Below are 15,886 nucleotides of genomic sequence, written 5' to 3' on the forward strand. Positions count from 1 at the left end.
GGAGGGGACAGAAGTCAGTCAGTGCAGTTAGTCAGTGCAGTGAAGTAGTAGAGAGGAGATGTGCCTGAGAGCTGGGTCGTGTAACGGTGGCCCGGGAGCACAGGAGAGTTGTTGCCAGGGCAGGTACAACCGAGTACTACTGGGACCAGAGCACAGACGAGGCACAGGGCCCTAGGTCAGATGCCAGTTTCATGTGGTCTGGCAAATACCTGCACAGTGAGGGGACCGTCACGGACCTCACTGACCCACAGATCCGGGGGCACCAGCAGTAAAAAGCAAGGATCAGGGTTCGAGACACAGACCAGCCCTACAGGGTCCATACTGCCCTCCATACGGACAAGAAAACTGCCACAAAAAGGGACAGTCGGGCCCCAAACTGCTCCACGCTACGGGGACCCAACCACACTGAGGGTGCCGGGGACAGAGCAACCGAGTCATCAACTGGCACTGGAACTACAGGGATCTGAACCAGCCGTCCGAGGGTCAAGAGTGAGTAGAGACTGTTAATTACAATCCACGGTGTGTCCTGCGTTATTACTCCATCATACATCTCCAGGGCTCAGCCCTACCTGCGGAGGGCCTACCACCACAGCTGCCATTACCACCAGCCCTAGAGATAAATCAACTCAGCAGCGGCGGTTTCACCATCTTAACCGCAACCCGCAGGTGGCGTCACACAAATGACTTTAATCTGCCCTGTAAATACTCCCCATTAAAAAGCACCCAGGGCACGGGACCGGTCAATGACCACTAAAGTGACATTCCCCAGTAATACACTGCCTGGGACTGAGTACCCCATTTCCTGGGCGACACACTCGCACCTGCCTTTTCAGCCTTGCCCATAAATTTTCAATAGGATTGAGGTCAGGGCTTTGTGAAGGCCACTCAAAACATTGACTTAAGCTACTTTGTAACCAGTTTTGCGGTATGCTTCGGGTCATTGTCTATTTGGAAGACCCATTTCCACTTAATCTTTAAGTTGATGTCTTTAGATGTTGCTTCAGTTACTGCCACAATTTTCTTTCCCCATGATGCCATCTATGTTGTGAAGTTCTGGGTCTGTACCGAGGACAGTGTTCGTGCACAAGGTCCCAAACACAAGTTTTCCTGGGAAACCTGTGTTACAGTTTAGGTCCAATTCAGGTCCAGGGGCTGTAAAAAAAAACAAAAAAAAAAAACAAAACCCTCTGGCGTAGTCCAAAGTTGAGCATCTCTTCAGCATCTCTACATCTGTGCGAGGAGACAGGTCTGCTCACACAGAGAGCAGGCACAGACTCATCTGAGAGCTGTCAGAGACTTCACCCGAGTGCACAGCTGAGGCCAGTCAGCTGTGCCCCCGGGTAACCTCGACTGACATCACTGCACGCCTTTGGACTTCTTTGGAGATTTTTTTTTTGGGGGGTAATAAAGATGGAGTCCTAAATGTCTTCTGTTTTATTTCTAATAAAATATTTTTTTCTCTGTGTTGTTGTTTTATTTTACTATTAAAATAACAGACAATGACAGATGCTGTCACAGAGTGGGCGTCTGTGATTAGATGCTGGAGTAGCCGGAAATCAGCCCATACATTAAAGCATCTATAATATATGGGCAGATTCCAGGTTACTCAAACAGCCAATCACAGATGCCCATTCTGCGTGACAGCGTCTGTGATTGGCTGTTGAGTCCCTCACACATATAGTAGTGTAAAAATAAATAATTTTAAAAAATAACGTGGCGCTCTGTGGTATTTGATTCTCAGCGCAGAAAAAGCGGATGGCTCCGGGCTGCCACTCCTATCTGCCTGGCTTTTCCTTGGCTGGCAATCAAAATACAGGGAAGCCCATTAATTTTTTTCCAATTGTTTAAAAAAAAAAAAAAAAAAATGCGTCGGTTCACACTATAGTTTAATCACCAGTCAGGTAAAACCAGCCAGCTGGGGGCTGGGATTCTCAGCGTGGTCAGGAACAAGGGTTCTGGGCCCCCCATGCTAAAAATCACAGACGCCCCTGGAAATGGCACATTGTTTCTTAGCGCCATTTTCAGGCGCTTTACCTGGCTCGCCCAGCAGCCCTGATGGCGGTGGCATGCTGGGTAATAAAGGGGTTAATACCAGTTTTGTTTTCTCAGCTGGTACCAAGTCTGAAAATTATGGTGTCACGCCAAATTAGAAATGGCCAACATGAATTTCTAGTAAACAGTAAAAAGAAAAAAGACTTTTTTTTTTATTAGAAACAAAAAAAAAAACATTTAGAGACTCCATCTTTATTATAAAAAAAATACTCAGTACGACGTAGTCCACAGGGACAGCAATGTCAGTTCTGCTTCATCGCTCTGTACAAGCAAGCGTCTACACAGAGCGAGAAGCAGGCTGACAGTGATAGTCAAAGTTTAATCGAGTCCATGGCTAAACCATGGACTCGGGTGAACCCCGACGTCACCGTGAACACGGCCGAAAAAAGCCGAATACTGACGAGTGACGAACAGTGCATTGAATACCCCCGGAAGTAAATGATCGGACCAGGAAGCAGAAGCGTCTGGAAGACAGCGGCTGAGCGGGTCTGCAGGACGCGTTGCAGGACCGGTAAGTATGACGACAATGTTTATTATTAACTATATTCTTTATTTTACAGCCCCCCCGCCCCATCCCATAACTGTCAAGTCCATGCTCGGGGTTCGGACGCAAGTTCGCATTATTTTCAACCCCAAACTCGAACTTTACAAAACGGGCGGGCGAGGCTCCTGATCCTGAACATCGGGGGTTCGCCCATCACTAGTCTCTAATAAAAACTCAGATGTTGCCAACAAACCAATCAGAAGCTTCCAAAGAATTGACATCATATGGGCTGTCCCATATTGTTTAAAGGCATAGTACTCAGTGTGTGTAAACTTTTGACTTTGCAGAAAGTAATAAAAATGCCTTGGCTCTGTGCGCACTGGGAAATGAAATTTCCTTGTGTAAATTCCGCATGCTCTCAAAGATTACCGCACCCACGGTAAAAAACCACCCGAAAACCGCATGCGGTTTGCCGCGGTTTTACCGCGGTATTGCCGCGGTTTTGCCGCGTGCGGGTTGGGATGTGCTTTATTGCATTCAATGCAATAAAGCACATTGAAGAAAAAAAAAAAAAAAAAAGTCATTTAATTCTGAGATAGTAGATAGACAGAAGAATAGATGGAGGGATAGATAGAGGACAGATCGCTGCATTTCCCACGGTCGGCAGTGAGTTCACATTACCGGCCGTGGGAAATGACCGGTAATTACCTCTGCTGTCTGCTGCATTCAGCCTGTGTCTGTGACAGTCGCGGCTGGATGTCATCAGTGCAGGACGCAGGAGCCGGAGCTGTGGATTACGCCGGAGCTTTGTTTGGGGGGGTTAATAAAATGGTGAACGAGGCTTGTTGGTTTTATTTAAAATAAAGGATTTTTCGGTGTCTGTGTTTTTTTCACTTTACTTACGGGTTGATCATGTCAGCTGTCACATAGACGCTGCCATGATCAAGCCTGGGGTTAATGGCGGTGGTCCCCCACCATCATTAACCCTTGTATTACCTTGCCACCACTGCTACACGGTGGCAAGAAGAGCCGAGGACACTCCCGGTGCTGCCGCATAATGGATGCGACAGTGCCGGGGCAGCTGCGGCTGATATTCTCGGCTGCCGGAGGGGGAGTGAGGCGGGGGACATTATCCCTGCCCCTCTCCCTCCCCAGCCTGAGAATACCGGGCTGCCGCTGTGTGCTTACCTCGGCTGGACGGTAAATATGCAGCGGAGCCCACGTTCTTTTTTTTCTATATTTCCGTTTTCTTTCTATGTGTGTTCTATGTGTCTGTGTCTATGTGTTCTATGTCTGTGATGTGTTCTATGTCTGTGATGTGTGTGTGTTTACTCTCTGCTTTGCTTCCTCTTCCTGTAATGACATCACTTCCCTGCAAAACCGCAGACAAGAGATGCACATTACCGGAGGTAAACCGCGAAATACCGCAGGGAATAACGCAGGAAAACGCAGTGAACCGCACAGAATTTGCTGCCTGCGTTATTCCCTGCGGGATTTCATGATTAACATTGAGTCAATGGAGGGAAATCCCGCAGCGATGTGCGGAAAAGAAGTGACATGCACTTGTTTTTGCTGCGGGATTCCCGCAGCAAAACATGCAGCTGTCAAATTCCGCCCAGTGCGCACGGGATTTTTTTTCTCCATAGGATTTGCTGGTGATTCACTGCAGAGATGTTATGAACATTTTCTGCAGCGAAACATGCAGCAAATCCGCGAAAAATCCGCGGCAAAATCCGGTAAGTGCGCACATAGCCTTAAGCATTTTCTCTCTCATTATTCTGGTATTTGGCTAATTTTGGTTCCTACTTGCCCTAAAACGGGTAAAGTTTATTCCGATTCATGTCAGATAGTGTATGTAAATATTATATATACATAAATATTAAATACATACACACTCATTTATGTACGTCTTTAGGCTCTAAAAGTATTTACTAAATCAGACATGACAGGTCCTCTTTAGGTACAACCTGTACATACCTGATGTCTACGGATCTTGCTGTACATAAATTAATTTATTGGCTAAATGCAATTAAACGCTAAGACATTTAGATTTAATTAACAACCACTCCAATTAATGTTAACAAGTGGAATCAAATTAAAGACAAACCTGTCTGCTAATACATCTCATTGCCCCTTCATTAAAAGCAGCGACATTTCTATTAAAGAGAAATATACTTTTACTAGAGACGATTTCTATCCGGTTAAGTGAATGTTTACACGTAACGATGGGGCTGGACAGGCAATACGGCTGTGAGGGTCCCAAGTTATGGGCCTAAACTCTCCGGCGAGTTGCCAGCAGCTCTATACCCATCTGTTTCTGAATGATAGCAGCAAAAGTTAAAAATAAAATTGACTAATTGCAGACATATTTTATTTTTGATGTTGTACAGGATTATGCCTGAGCTTTTGTTTCCAGCATTAGAGATAAGCTTTCCAGTAGCCACGTGGGTAAGACCACCAATTGTCTAGGGATGTACACTGACGTCTAAGGAATGGTCTGTGAAGAGGTCACTGTGCATGGAGGAGAGAGAGTGAGCTGTCACTTTTTGTGAATGGTGGGTCCTATATACACAAAAAAATATATACAACAATATAATTGATAGAAACGATCAGAATAAAAATGTGCTGTGTTTAAAGCACCACTGCAGTGTTTTTATTTCACCATTGGGGTGGTGATTTAAATCTAAGTCCACTGTCCCCAGTCTTAGGCCCGTTTCACACGTCAGTGAAAAACACTGACGTTTTTCACTGGCGTGTAAAACACGCACATGTCCCTGCGTGTGCCGTGAATCACGGCACACGTGGGTTGTCTAAGTGCAATCCGGGCTCCGTTCTCCGTGGCCCGTGATTGCACTTAGTAATCAACTCACCTGTGCGCGCTTCCGCTCTCCATGGTGCTGATCGCTCCCGCGGTGCAGCATCCGGCCGGCGCTGACCCCTGCAGCAGCTGCTTCCGGGTCGGCTGTGTCGCGCATCATGAATATGCGCGACAATAATGAGCCGGCTCAGAAGCAGCAAGCAGAACGGGCTGCAGAGGACATCGCTGGACGCCGGGTGAGTTAAAATGTTTTTTATTTTAAAAGCATGTTTTTTTCTGGCACGCGTTTCATGGCACTGCGTGGTCTGTGGGACATCAGTGATGCCAGAAAAAAATGGACATGTCTCCGTGCGGCAATCACGCACACGCTGGTATGCTGCACGGAGACACGTGCAGTGAGAAATCACTGATGTGTGAGCAGACCCATTCATTATAATGGGTCTGCGTATGTCAGTGATTCTGGTACGTTTAAAAAAAAAGCACAAACGTACCAGAATCACTGACGTGTGAAAGAGGCCTTATACTCATACTCTGGCGTTTTCATCTATTATTCACACCATTCCAGTGGGTATTCTCCAGTTTGTCAACTCTGGAAGCTCCAGTGTTTCACTGAGCACACAGGAGGTCACAAATCAATACAAATCTATCAAATCTATGAGAGCCTCGTTCTGGCTCTAATAGAGTTGCATTGATCACTTGTGACAATTTCTTTTTTTTTTTTTTTTTTTACTTCCATCCAGTCACAGGCTACTATCACAAGATGGTGCCACATGACCGGAGCAACAACAAAAAAAGGTGAAGATGTTGGAGAGTGAGTGTAAGACTAGGGGCAGTGGGACTTTGGTTTAAAGCAAACCTCCACCGCTGAAATACAAAAACAAAAAAAGCTGGAGTGATGCTTTAACCCCTTAATGACCGCGGGCAGTAAAATTACGTCCTAGCGGTCATAACGTTACTGCCCGCGGTCTTCCGGCAGCAGCATGCCGCGATCGGCGCACATCTCAGCTGATTTTCACAGCTGAGATGTGTGCCTGCTAGGCACGAGCAAAATCGTTATCTGCTCGTGCCATTTAACCCCTGTAATGGCGCTGTCATTATGTGACAGCGCCATTATAAACGCGATTGCGGTAAAGTTTTACTTACCGCCCGATACCGGAAGTCACGTGACATGATCACGTGACTTCTGGTGGTTGTCATGGTAGCACAGGGTCATGTGACGACTCCTGTGCTAGACATGAACCACTTTCACTTTCTACGGAGGCCAGGGAAGCAGGAAGTGCACGTATCTGCTGTTTACAGCTGTGTAGCTTTGATTAGCAGATAGTGCAGAGCGATCGGATTGCTGATCGCTATAAGCCCCTAGGGGGAGTAGTAAAATTAAAAAAAAAAAAAAAAAAAGTAAAAAAACCTAAAAAGTTCAAATCACCCCCCTTTCGCCCCATTGAAAATTATAGGGTTAAAAAAATAAAAAATATACACACACATTTGGTATCGCCGCGTTCAGAAACGCCCGATCTATCAAAATATAAAATCAATTAATCTGATCAGTAAACGGTGTAGCGGCAAAAAAATTCCAAACGCCAAAATGACGTTTGTCGCCACAACTTTTGCGCAAAATGCAATAACAGGCGATCAAAACGTAGCATCTGTGCAAAAATGGTACTGTTAAAAACGTCAGCTCGAGTCGCAAAAAATAAGCTGTCACGGAGCCATAAATCCCGAAAAATGAGAACGCTACGGGTCACGGAATATGGCGTAAAACGTGCGCCACTTTTTTCAGACAAACGTCTGAATTTTTTTTAACCCCTTATATAAAAGTAAACCTATACATGTTTGGTGTCTACGAACTCGCACTGATCTGAGGCATCACACCCATACATCAGTTTTACCATATAGTGAACACAGTGAATAAAATATCTCAAAAACAATAGTGCTATCGCACTTTTTTTGCAATTTTTCTGCATTTGGAATTTGTTTGCCGTTTTCCAGTACACTATATGGTAAAACCTATGGATTCATTTAAAAGTACAGCTCGTTCCGCAAAAAATGAGCCCTCACATGACCATATTGAGTGAAAAATAAAAAAGTTACGTCTCTCAGAAAAAGAATGGCGAAAAAAAAAACGGAAAGCGAAAAATCGGCCGGTCGTGAAGGGGTTAAAGGATGTTAAACCTGACATCAGCAAACTGCATGTTATTCTGACTTTTTGCTCCTGCAGGCAATTGAATAATAATCATGTTTCTAACTAAGCTGTGCGATTAGTTGTTGAGGCTTTAATTATAAAATAAAAACGTGCCGGTGTGTGAAAAAAAAACGTTAATCCAAGTCATCAGGGAGGTACAGCATCCTGGCATAGTCACAGAGACATCCTTGGAATTACGACCATTCTCTTTTGATTGTGTCCTCCATGGAGATGTCTAAACAGATTTTCCTGAAATCCCTCATTTGCTCAAGATTTATATACCTCACCCTCATCAAATTTACTGCATTATGCTGACATTATTTATATTATATTATATTAATATATATATATATATATATATATATATATATATACATATATATATATACACATATATATATATACATATGTATATATATATATAAAATTTATTTTGATTTTCTGTACGAAAGAATGTGGCAGTTTTTGACTTGTACAATGCTGCCTAGATAAAAAGAGAAGCAGGAATTCATAACCCTACGAGCATTAAGGAGATCACTATGTCTGGTTAGGGTACTTTCACACTTGCGTTATTTTCCTTCCGTTACAATCCGCCCTTTTGGGAAACAGCGGATTGTACCAAAAGGAGCTGCGTTGCTTCCGCTGGGCGACGCTCCGTTGCTTCCGCCCAGCGGGAGGAACGCAGCATGTAACGTTATTTTGAGCAGCGGAATCCTCTGGATTTCACTGCGCATGCTCTTTTTTTTTTAAATCAAACTTTATTTTGGCTCGCGGTGGCCGAACGTTCACCAGCATGCCCGGCCGCCGGCAAGTCACAGCGCTCAGCTGAGCGCCTGCCCGCCGGCATGCCCGGGCGCCGGCAAGTGACAGCGATCAGCTGATCACCCGGCGGCCGGCTGCAGGGAGCGATCAGCTGATCACCCGGCGGCCGGCTGCAGGGAGCGATCAGCTGATCGTTCACTATAGTCTGCCGCTGGTAAAACCGGAAAAAAAAAAAAAAAAAAATCAAAACGAATTGCGTTGTTTTGCAGCATCCGTTGCATCCGTTGTGTCACTATATGCAACACATCCGTTGCATCCGTTACACAACGCAATGCAACGGATACCGTTCAACGCAAGTGTGAAACTAGCCTTATCACAATGGTGGTCAATCCACTTAAAGAGTATGTGAGGCCTTTCTAGGAGGGATGGGGGAGGGGGGTTACAGATGTGAAATTGCCCATGCTAGCTTGCTGTGAAATCAAATCATTCCTACCTGTGAAAATGCAATTCCAAAAGCCACTCCAGCTATAATTCCCATATTAGTCTCCATGAAGTCAGTGACCAATTCATAGCAGCCCTAAAAACACAAGAGATTTATTTAGTAGAAATAACCATAAATCATTACGTATTGTGTAAAAGAAAAATAAAATAAAAAAAAAAAAAAAAAAAAGACGCTCATAAAATGAGAAAAGCAAAGGGGGCTTTAGAAGTTACGGTGGATATATCTATTGAACATTCCACCCAATGTATGTGTGTGTATATGTTACATATACACACACACATACAACATACATACACATACATATTATATATATATTATTATTATTATTATTATTATTATTATTATTATTATTATACACATTTTTTTCTCTTCTCCTTAAAAAGAGCCATGAAATAATGCAGTGGACTCACATTTGATCCAAAAGGGGAGTTTCCCCGTTACTGTCAGTCCTCTAAAATACTCCTATAAATCACATTACACCCATCCACATTCTGATAAGTCTTCGTTATTAAAAAAGTAATCCAATATCGCTCCCTCCTGCACCGAGAGGCGAGCGACGCTGGTGACATCATGACCAGATATCTGTTACTTTAGTAGCATCAGTAACAGGCTTCATGCACCTGTCCGATTCTAAAAGAAAATCGCACACTTGCGCAATATCTGACCCATGCACACACGAGCCAGCAGAAATCTGTAGCTATGATGTCACAGATCCAGCTCACCTCCAGATGCAGCAGTGAGTGGAGATACATTTCCTTTAAATTAAATCCACTCAAAAACAATGGAAAAATGCATATTCTAGACATTAACTTTCAGTGCCACCAATAAGGTAGTGTCCCAATTTACAGTGCCCCTAGCGAGTTAACATCTTAAAGGGAACCTGTCACCACTCTTTTGGTGTATAAGCTGTGGCCACCACCAGTGGGCTCTTATATACAGCATTCTAACATGCTGTATATAAGAGCCCAGACCGCTGTGACAACATAAAAACCACTTTATAATACTTACCTAACGGTCGCTCTATGGTGGATGAGGGCCTAATGGGCGTCTCCGTTGTCCGGTACCGGAGACGCCTCTTTCAGCCATCTTTGTTCTCCTTCTCTAGCCGCGGTGCATGACGCGTCCAACGTCATACACACTCGCCGGCATTGAGGTCCTGAGCAGGGCAGATCAAAGTATTGTAGTGCGTCTGCGCAGGACCGGCGAGTGTGTATGACATAGATGCGTCATGCACCCAGGCTTTAGAAAGAGGACGAAGATGGCCGAAAAGGGAAGGCGCCCATTAGGCCCTTATCCACCGCAGCGCGACCATTAGGTAAGTATTATAAAGTGTTTTTTTATGTTGTCACAGCAGCCTGGGCTCTTATATACAGTATGTTAAAATGCTGTATATAAGAGCCCGGTGGTGGTGGCCACAGCTTATACACCAAAAAAGTGTGACAGGTTCCCTTTAAGGCTAAGCTGGTTTTCTCTGCATTCTGGAACTAATACCTTTATATTTGAGCTTTAAAGTAGCAATATGAGGAGAACAAACTGCAGCGTATGTTCACCCCCTATATTTAGGTACATAAATGTTAGTGTTCGTGTGCCGCTTCCGTGCCAGCAGCCGCCGCTGCTCGGATCTGGACCTCCTAAGGGGGTGGCTCGAGGGTCTCCGGACCCGGGGGTCTAGCGGACATGCCGAATAAATGGGGGGGGGGGGGGGGGCGTAAATGTACGGGCTAGGCCATATTAAGTTCGTGACGCCACCCACGGTGTGTGGTGAGTTGGGACACCAACGCTGCTGTTATGAGGCACCTGGGGGAGATGTAGTGCAGCTGAATGTTAACCCCTCCGTGGGTAGGGATGGTTGCCCCGGGACCTAGTGTCTTCGTGCAGGGTATAGTGACGGTAAGGGGATGTTGATTACTCACAGTCAATGAATCACACGAGTCAATAGTAAACCAAGGTGCTGGTGGCCGGTGCCACGACCGGTTGCATTCGGATCCCCCACCCGAGCTGGTGGTCTCTATCCTTTTCCTATGCACTGACTTTGTGCATGGTGGACTGCCTGGTGTGGAACTCTGGAGTCCGTTCCCGGCTGGATGTGGTCTAAGGAGCCTTGCCCGCAGACGCTGGCCCGTGGGATCTATGGGCCCTGGCGGTGACCTCCTATCCCTATCGGTGGGCTGTTGTCTTCTATGAGGGACTTTGGGTGGGACAGGACCTCTAGTCCTGGCCTCAAATCGGTTAATTAACCAGGTCGCTGGTTTCCAGTCCTGGCTTCAGGGTCCGAGTACCCCCCTTTGTGCTCCGGTTTCGGGGTCGGTTCCCCGTGTCGGTACCAGTGGGCTACAACCCTGTCTCGGTCCACCTCGGTTCTGCCGAGCCGTCTTCCCGTCTCCTGCTGACGGAGACCACCGTCTGCCACCTAGCCAAAGGCACCAGGGCTCCCACCCTGGCACCGTTCAACTTGAACCTCCTCTGCTGGAGCTACACCTAGCTCCAGCCCGCACTCCTCTCAACTTGAACTACCAACTTATCTGAACTGACGGCTTGTTTTTCCGCCTCGGGCTGTCTAGACCCCTTGGTGGGCGTGTCCAACCACCTGGTCCCGCCCAATTGAGTGTCTATCTTTCCCTAAGGGGGGGGGGGGGGGACTAGGGTTTCGGGTCGGCTGTGTGTTTCCTAAGTGAGGGATGGTGTTATGCGGGGGCCTATCTGTGACTACCTGGTTTTGCCAGGGCGTCACATTTCGTTTTATGCAATTGGTCATAGGTATATTACAGCTATCATCCCTTTAGTGACTGGGAAATCACTTTGAAGGAAAAGAAAGTTAACGTTTTTGGGCTGTGCAACCAATGTGTTACTAGGACGTGGTGGCGTGTTTGTCAAGTGAATAAACAAATTGCCCGCCCGCCACAGGCAAGGAGCACCAGTTATTGAGCTTCCACAGGAGTTGCGCCAACACAATTCCCTGAGGGGAGCATATTACTTGGATCTAATATCTTTTTTATAAAGTTATCACCCACTATGGTCTGGTGCCCTCTTTGTCCCTACAATATTTATCTTTTGGGAAATCACCTTGACATATATTAGTACATCAGGATGCCTTAACTGTTTAAGATCCCTTGAGGTACTAGACTATCACAATGCAACTGGGTTATAAGCTGAAAGAAAGTACGGACGGGCATTACACTGTATTCTCTTTTCTTTCTTTTCCCAACCTGTATCTTGCTGAAGGTGTAAGGAGCTGGCTGCGGACTATTTGGCCAATGGACGTAGATTGCTGTCCACAGCTCAAAGGGATTTGGAGCACCAGTTCTTCTTGTTGTGTGTTATTAGAGATTGCTTGCTCATCAGTTTAAAAGGTACACAATTTGAAGGTGGAAGGGGTTGGAAATGTGTGCATCCTAGCTGGCCTCCATGGACTCTAATGTAATCAGGCCTGCAGTAGGATTCATTGTCCTGCATCTAGTAGGGGGCTTGTGTGTCTACTGTTCCCCTCTACAGGGGGCCTCCCTGATACACAATCCTGAAGATTCGCTGGAGATTGGACTTCCATGACATCCTTCATATGTCTTATTAAATGAAACAAATTTTTAAGAGGGTGGGATGTGATCACCTCTTCTCATCAAGGGGGCTGATCCCAAAAGAGGTATAGCATTATAGCAGTGAGAAGACATGTTTGGATGTAATTGGTGCGGTGACGTTGAAGGGCAAGGATCTGTTACTGTGGCCATGTTCTAGTGCCCATGAAGGAAAATAGAGATTGGAGGTGGATACTTGTGCTACGGTAGGGATATCAGTCGTCTGGATTAAGGATCTATCCTATGGACTATTGTTGCCGGCTGGAACTGCATACATACGCTATGGTTGTGCTATCTGTCGTCTGGAGGAGTATAAAGACAATGACTGCTGCAAGACAGTGTACGGAAGAAATAAATTGTTGCATTGTTAACATGCCTAGGTGATTAATACAACCCACGACTTCAGGTCTTCACAAGAACCACATGTTATAAATAGAGTACTCACCCTCTGATACACTTTTGTTGGAGCAATCGTCATGTTGCGCATATCTGAAGGATTGCAGTCGCTCATATTGGAGCAGCAGCTAGATGGGATACCATGTTCATGAAAATAAATACTGATAGTCCAGTTGGTGTAGCTCTGAATTCCACAGCAACTCAACTGCAAAGAAAGACACATATGAAGCCCACAGACATTAGGTGATCATAGTGATGAAAAGGACTCCCTACCATTGCAAATGCAGCTAGCTGAGAGGATTTAAAGAGACAATTAGAAAGCAAGAGACCCATACACATTTCCTAATAAATCTGCTGAGATTTACCCTAAGGGGGAACATTGAGCTTTCTTGTAAAACATGACTGCAGAATGGCAAATGGGTCATAAGAGATTCTTTTCAAAGCATCACTAATAAAATACATACATTTAATGCAGTAGGCAATGTCATGTTCCATTGATTTCCCCCAAAAATGTTAATGGTAGTTAAAAAACAAAATATGTGGTCATTTTGTTTTCCGTGCTTTTATAATGTGCCAAATAAATTTATTACCACAATAATTTAAAATACCAAAAAACATAACTGGGGGAGGTGGAAGGGTCCAAGAGTAATGAGATGATACAAAAACCAATAATACATGAAGGTTGGGACCAAAATGGTAGTAAAGGTAAATGACATATGGCTTTTATTAGAGATAAAGAAAAAAAAACAACAAAACATGAGAAGCAAATCACAAAGTAATGTCAGAAAAACAATTCTCTCAGAACAAAGCACATGTTAAAGCACCACTCAAGCGTTTTCTTTATTTTACCTCTGGAGTGATGCTTCTAATCCAAGTCCCCTATCCCTACTCTTATATTCACCCCTGCCATCTTGATATTCTATCCACGCCACTCAGTCTTCTGCAGTTTGTGACCTGCCGGCTACTCCAGTGTTTCATGGAACGAGCCGGAGGTCATTCTTCAGGGCAAGTCAATGACAGCCTCATTGTTGAGGGCTATATTAGAAGCACCTTCTGATTTTCAACCAGCCAGAAGTTGTGGTCACAAGATGACGCTGCAGAACCAGAGTGACCAAAGGCTGAGTATATTACTAGGGGCAGATCACTTAAGGCGAGGGTCATATTGGCGTTTTGCAACCAATGGGAGAGAATCGGATGCTATATGCTATGGACACTTGGCTCAAACTCTGCTGGGAGCATGAACCGAGTGTAATTTATGGTGATACGGTGATCTGATTCGCTTGCATGAGAGTGTCGGATCACAGGTGAGGAGAAGACGGAGAGCTTAATCTCTCCATCTTCTCCATTGCTTGTACCGTTGTACTGTATATCAGACTGCACTCGGATGACATCAGAGTGCAGTCTGATGTTTCACATACATCAGACCTGCATCATTGAATAACATTGGGCTGAGTGGAATATGATTTTTTTATTGGATTGCACTCATCAGATTCATATCCTCGTGTGACCAGTCACTCCTGCCTAAAATCGCCACTCCAGGGCTGAAACAAAACCTCAAATACCTGAGTTACTTTAGTTACAAGACTCTGCAGCTCCTCCCCCAAAACACACGACACGCGTTTCACAAATGACTTATTTTCTTACCTAAATAACTAGTTTACACTCTACTACCCAACTCCTTACTTTAAATACCTAATACATTTTGGACACTTGTTAAATTGTCATTGATACTTGTGTATACATGTATCCCGTCTCTATGGAATCAACACTTACCGTATTTTTCGGACCATAAGACGCACTGTTTTTCCCCCAAATGTTGGGGGGAAAGTTGGGGGTGCGTCTTATGGTCTGATTGTGGCTGCGGGGAATGAGGGTGCTGCGGTGGAGCGGGTCATCGGGGGCACGAGCAGGCTACTATAGCAGCCTGCCGTGACCACGTGTGCCCGCTCATTACATATGCACGCCCATCCTCCCGCCCATTTCTCAGCGCAGAAGCCGGCGCTGACAGGTGGGCGGGAGGACGAGCGGGGACGCGCGCATAGTAAAGAGCCGGTCCACATGATCACCCCTGGCAATTACAGCCTGGAGTGATCATGTGCGGCTGTATTCACTGCCCCCCGCACATCATCAGCGCGGGGTGCAGTGAATCAGTACACTCACCCGTCCCCGTGTGTGGAGCCGTTTCCCCGCAGCACGCGATGTCTTCCTGTCTGTGCCGGTCAGCTGATCTGTGCTGATCAGCTGATCGGCACAGACAGGAAGACATCGCGTGCTGCAGGGGGAACGGCTCCACACACGCAGGTCAGCGGCGCAGAGAGGAAGATGATCGGTGCTGGAGGGAGTGAGGAAAAGGTGAGTATAAACGTTTGTTTTTTTTTCTCTGTGCTATAGGATACAGGCCATTTACCAGGATGGTATATGAGCACGATGGGGGCATATAGCAGGATGGGAGTATATGAGCAGGAGGGATGGGGGGTATATGAACAGGATGGGGGTATATGAACAGGATGGATGGGGGGTATATGAACAGGATGGAAGTATATGAACAGGATGGATGGGGGGTATATGAACAGGATGGGGGTATATGAACAGGATGGGGGTATATGAACAGGATGGGAGTATATGAGCAGGATGGATGGGGGTATATGAACAGGATGGGGGTATATGAACAGGATGGGGGTATATGAACAGGATGGGAGTATATGAGCAGGACAGATGGGGGGCATATGAACAGGATGGGGGGTATATGAACCGGATGGGGGGTATATGAACCGGATGGGGGGTATATGAACCGGATGGGGGGTATATGAACCGGATGGGGGGTATATGAACAGGATGGGGGGTATATGAACAGGATGGGGGCTATATGAACAGGATGGGGGTATATGAACAAGATGGGGGTATATGAACAAGATGGGGGTATATGAACAGGATGGGGGTATATGAACAGGATGGGGTATATGAATAGGATGGGGGAATATGAGCAGGATGCTGGTATATGAGCAGGATGGGGGTTTATAGCAGGATCATATACAAGGCAGGAGGATCATTACCAGGATGGGGTACCTTAGTAGAGAATTTGGGGACATTACCCCCATAACAGTGTCAGCAGCAGATCCTC

At 45.7% G+C, this 15,886-nt stretch overlaps 1 protein-coding gene across 1 annotated transcript in view; it reads right to left on the reverse strand.

Moving 5' to 3' along the window:
• Positions 1–15,886, reverse strand: part of TSPAN7 (tetraspanin 7) — a 190,624-nt gene that overhangs the window by 19,181 nt on the left and 155,557 nt on the right. Inside the window, exons 5-6 of the mRNA XM_075335507.1 lie at positions 12,815–12,970; positions 8,792–8,875 (exon numbers count right to left, since the gene is read on the reverse strand). Of these exons, the coding sequence (XP_075191622.1) occupies positions 8,792–8,875; positions 12,815–12,970 (240 nt within the window). The remainder of the gene's footprint in view (positions 1–8,791; positions 8,876–12,814; positions 12,971–15,886) is intronic.

Source organism: Anomaloglossus baeobatrachus, chromosome 2 (genome assembly GCF_048569485.1).
Source record: "Anomaloglossus baeobatrachus isolate aAnoBae1 chromosome 2, aAnoBae1.hap1, whole genome shotgun sequence".
NCBI lineage: Eukaryota > Metazoa > Chordata > Amphibia > Anura > Aromobatidae > Anomaloglossus > Anomaloglossus baeobatrachus.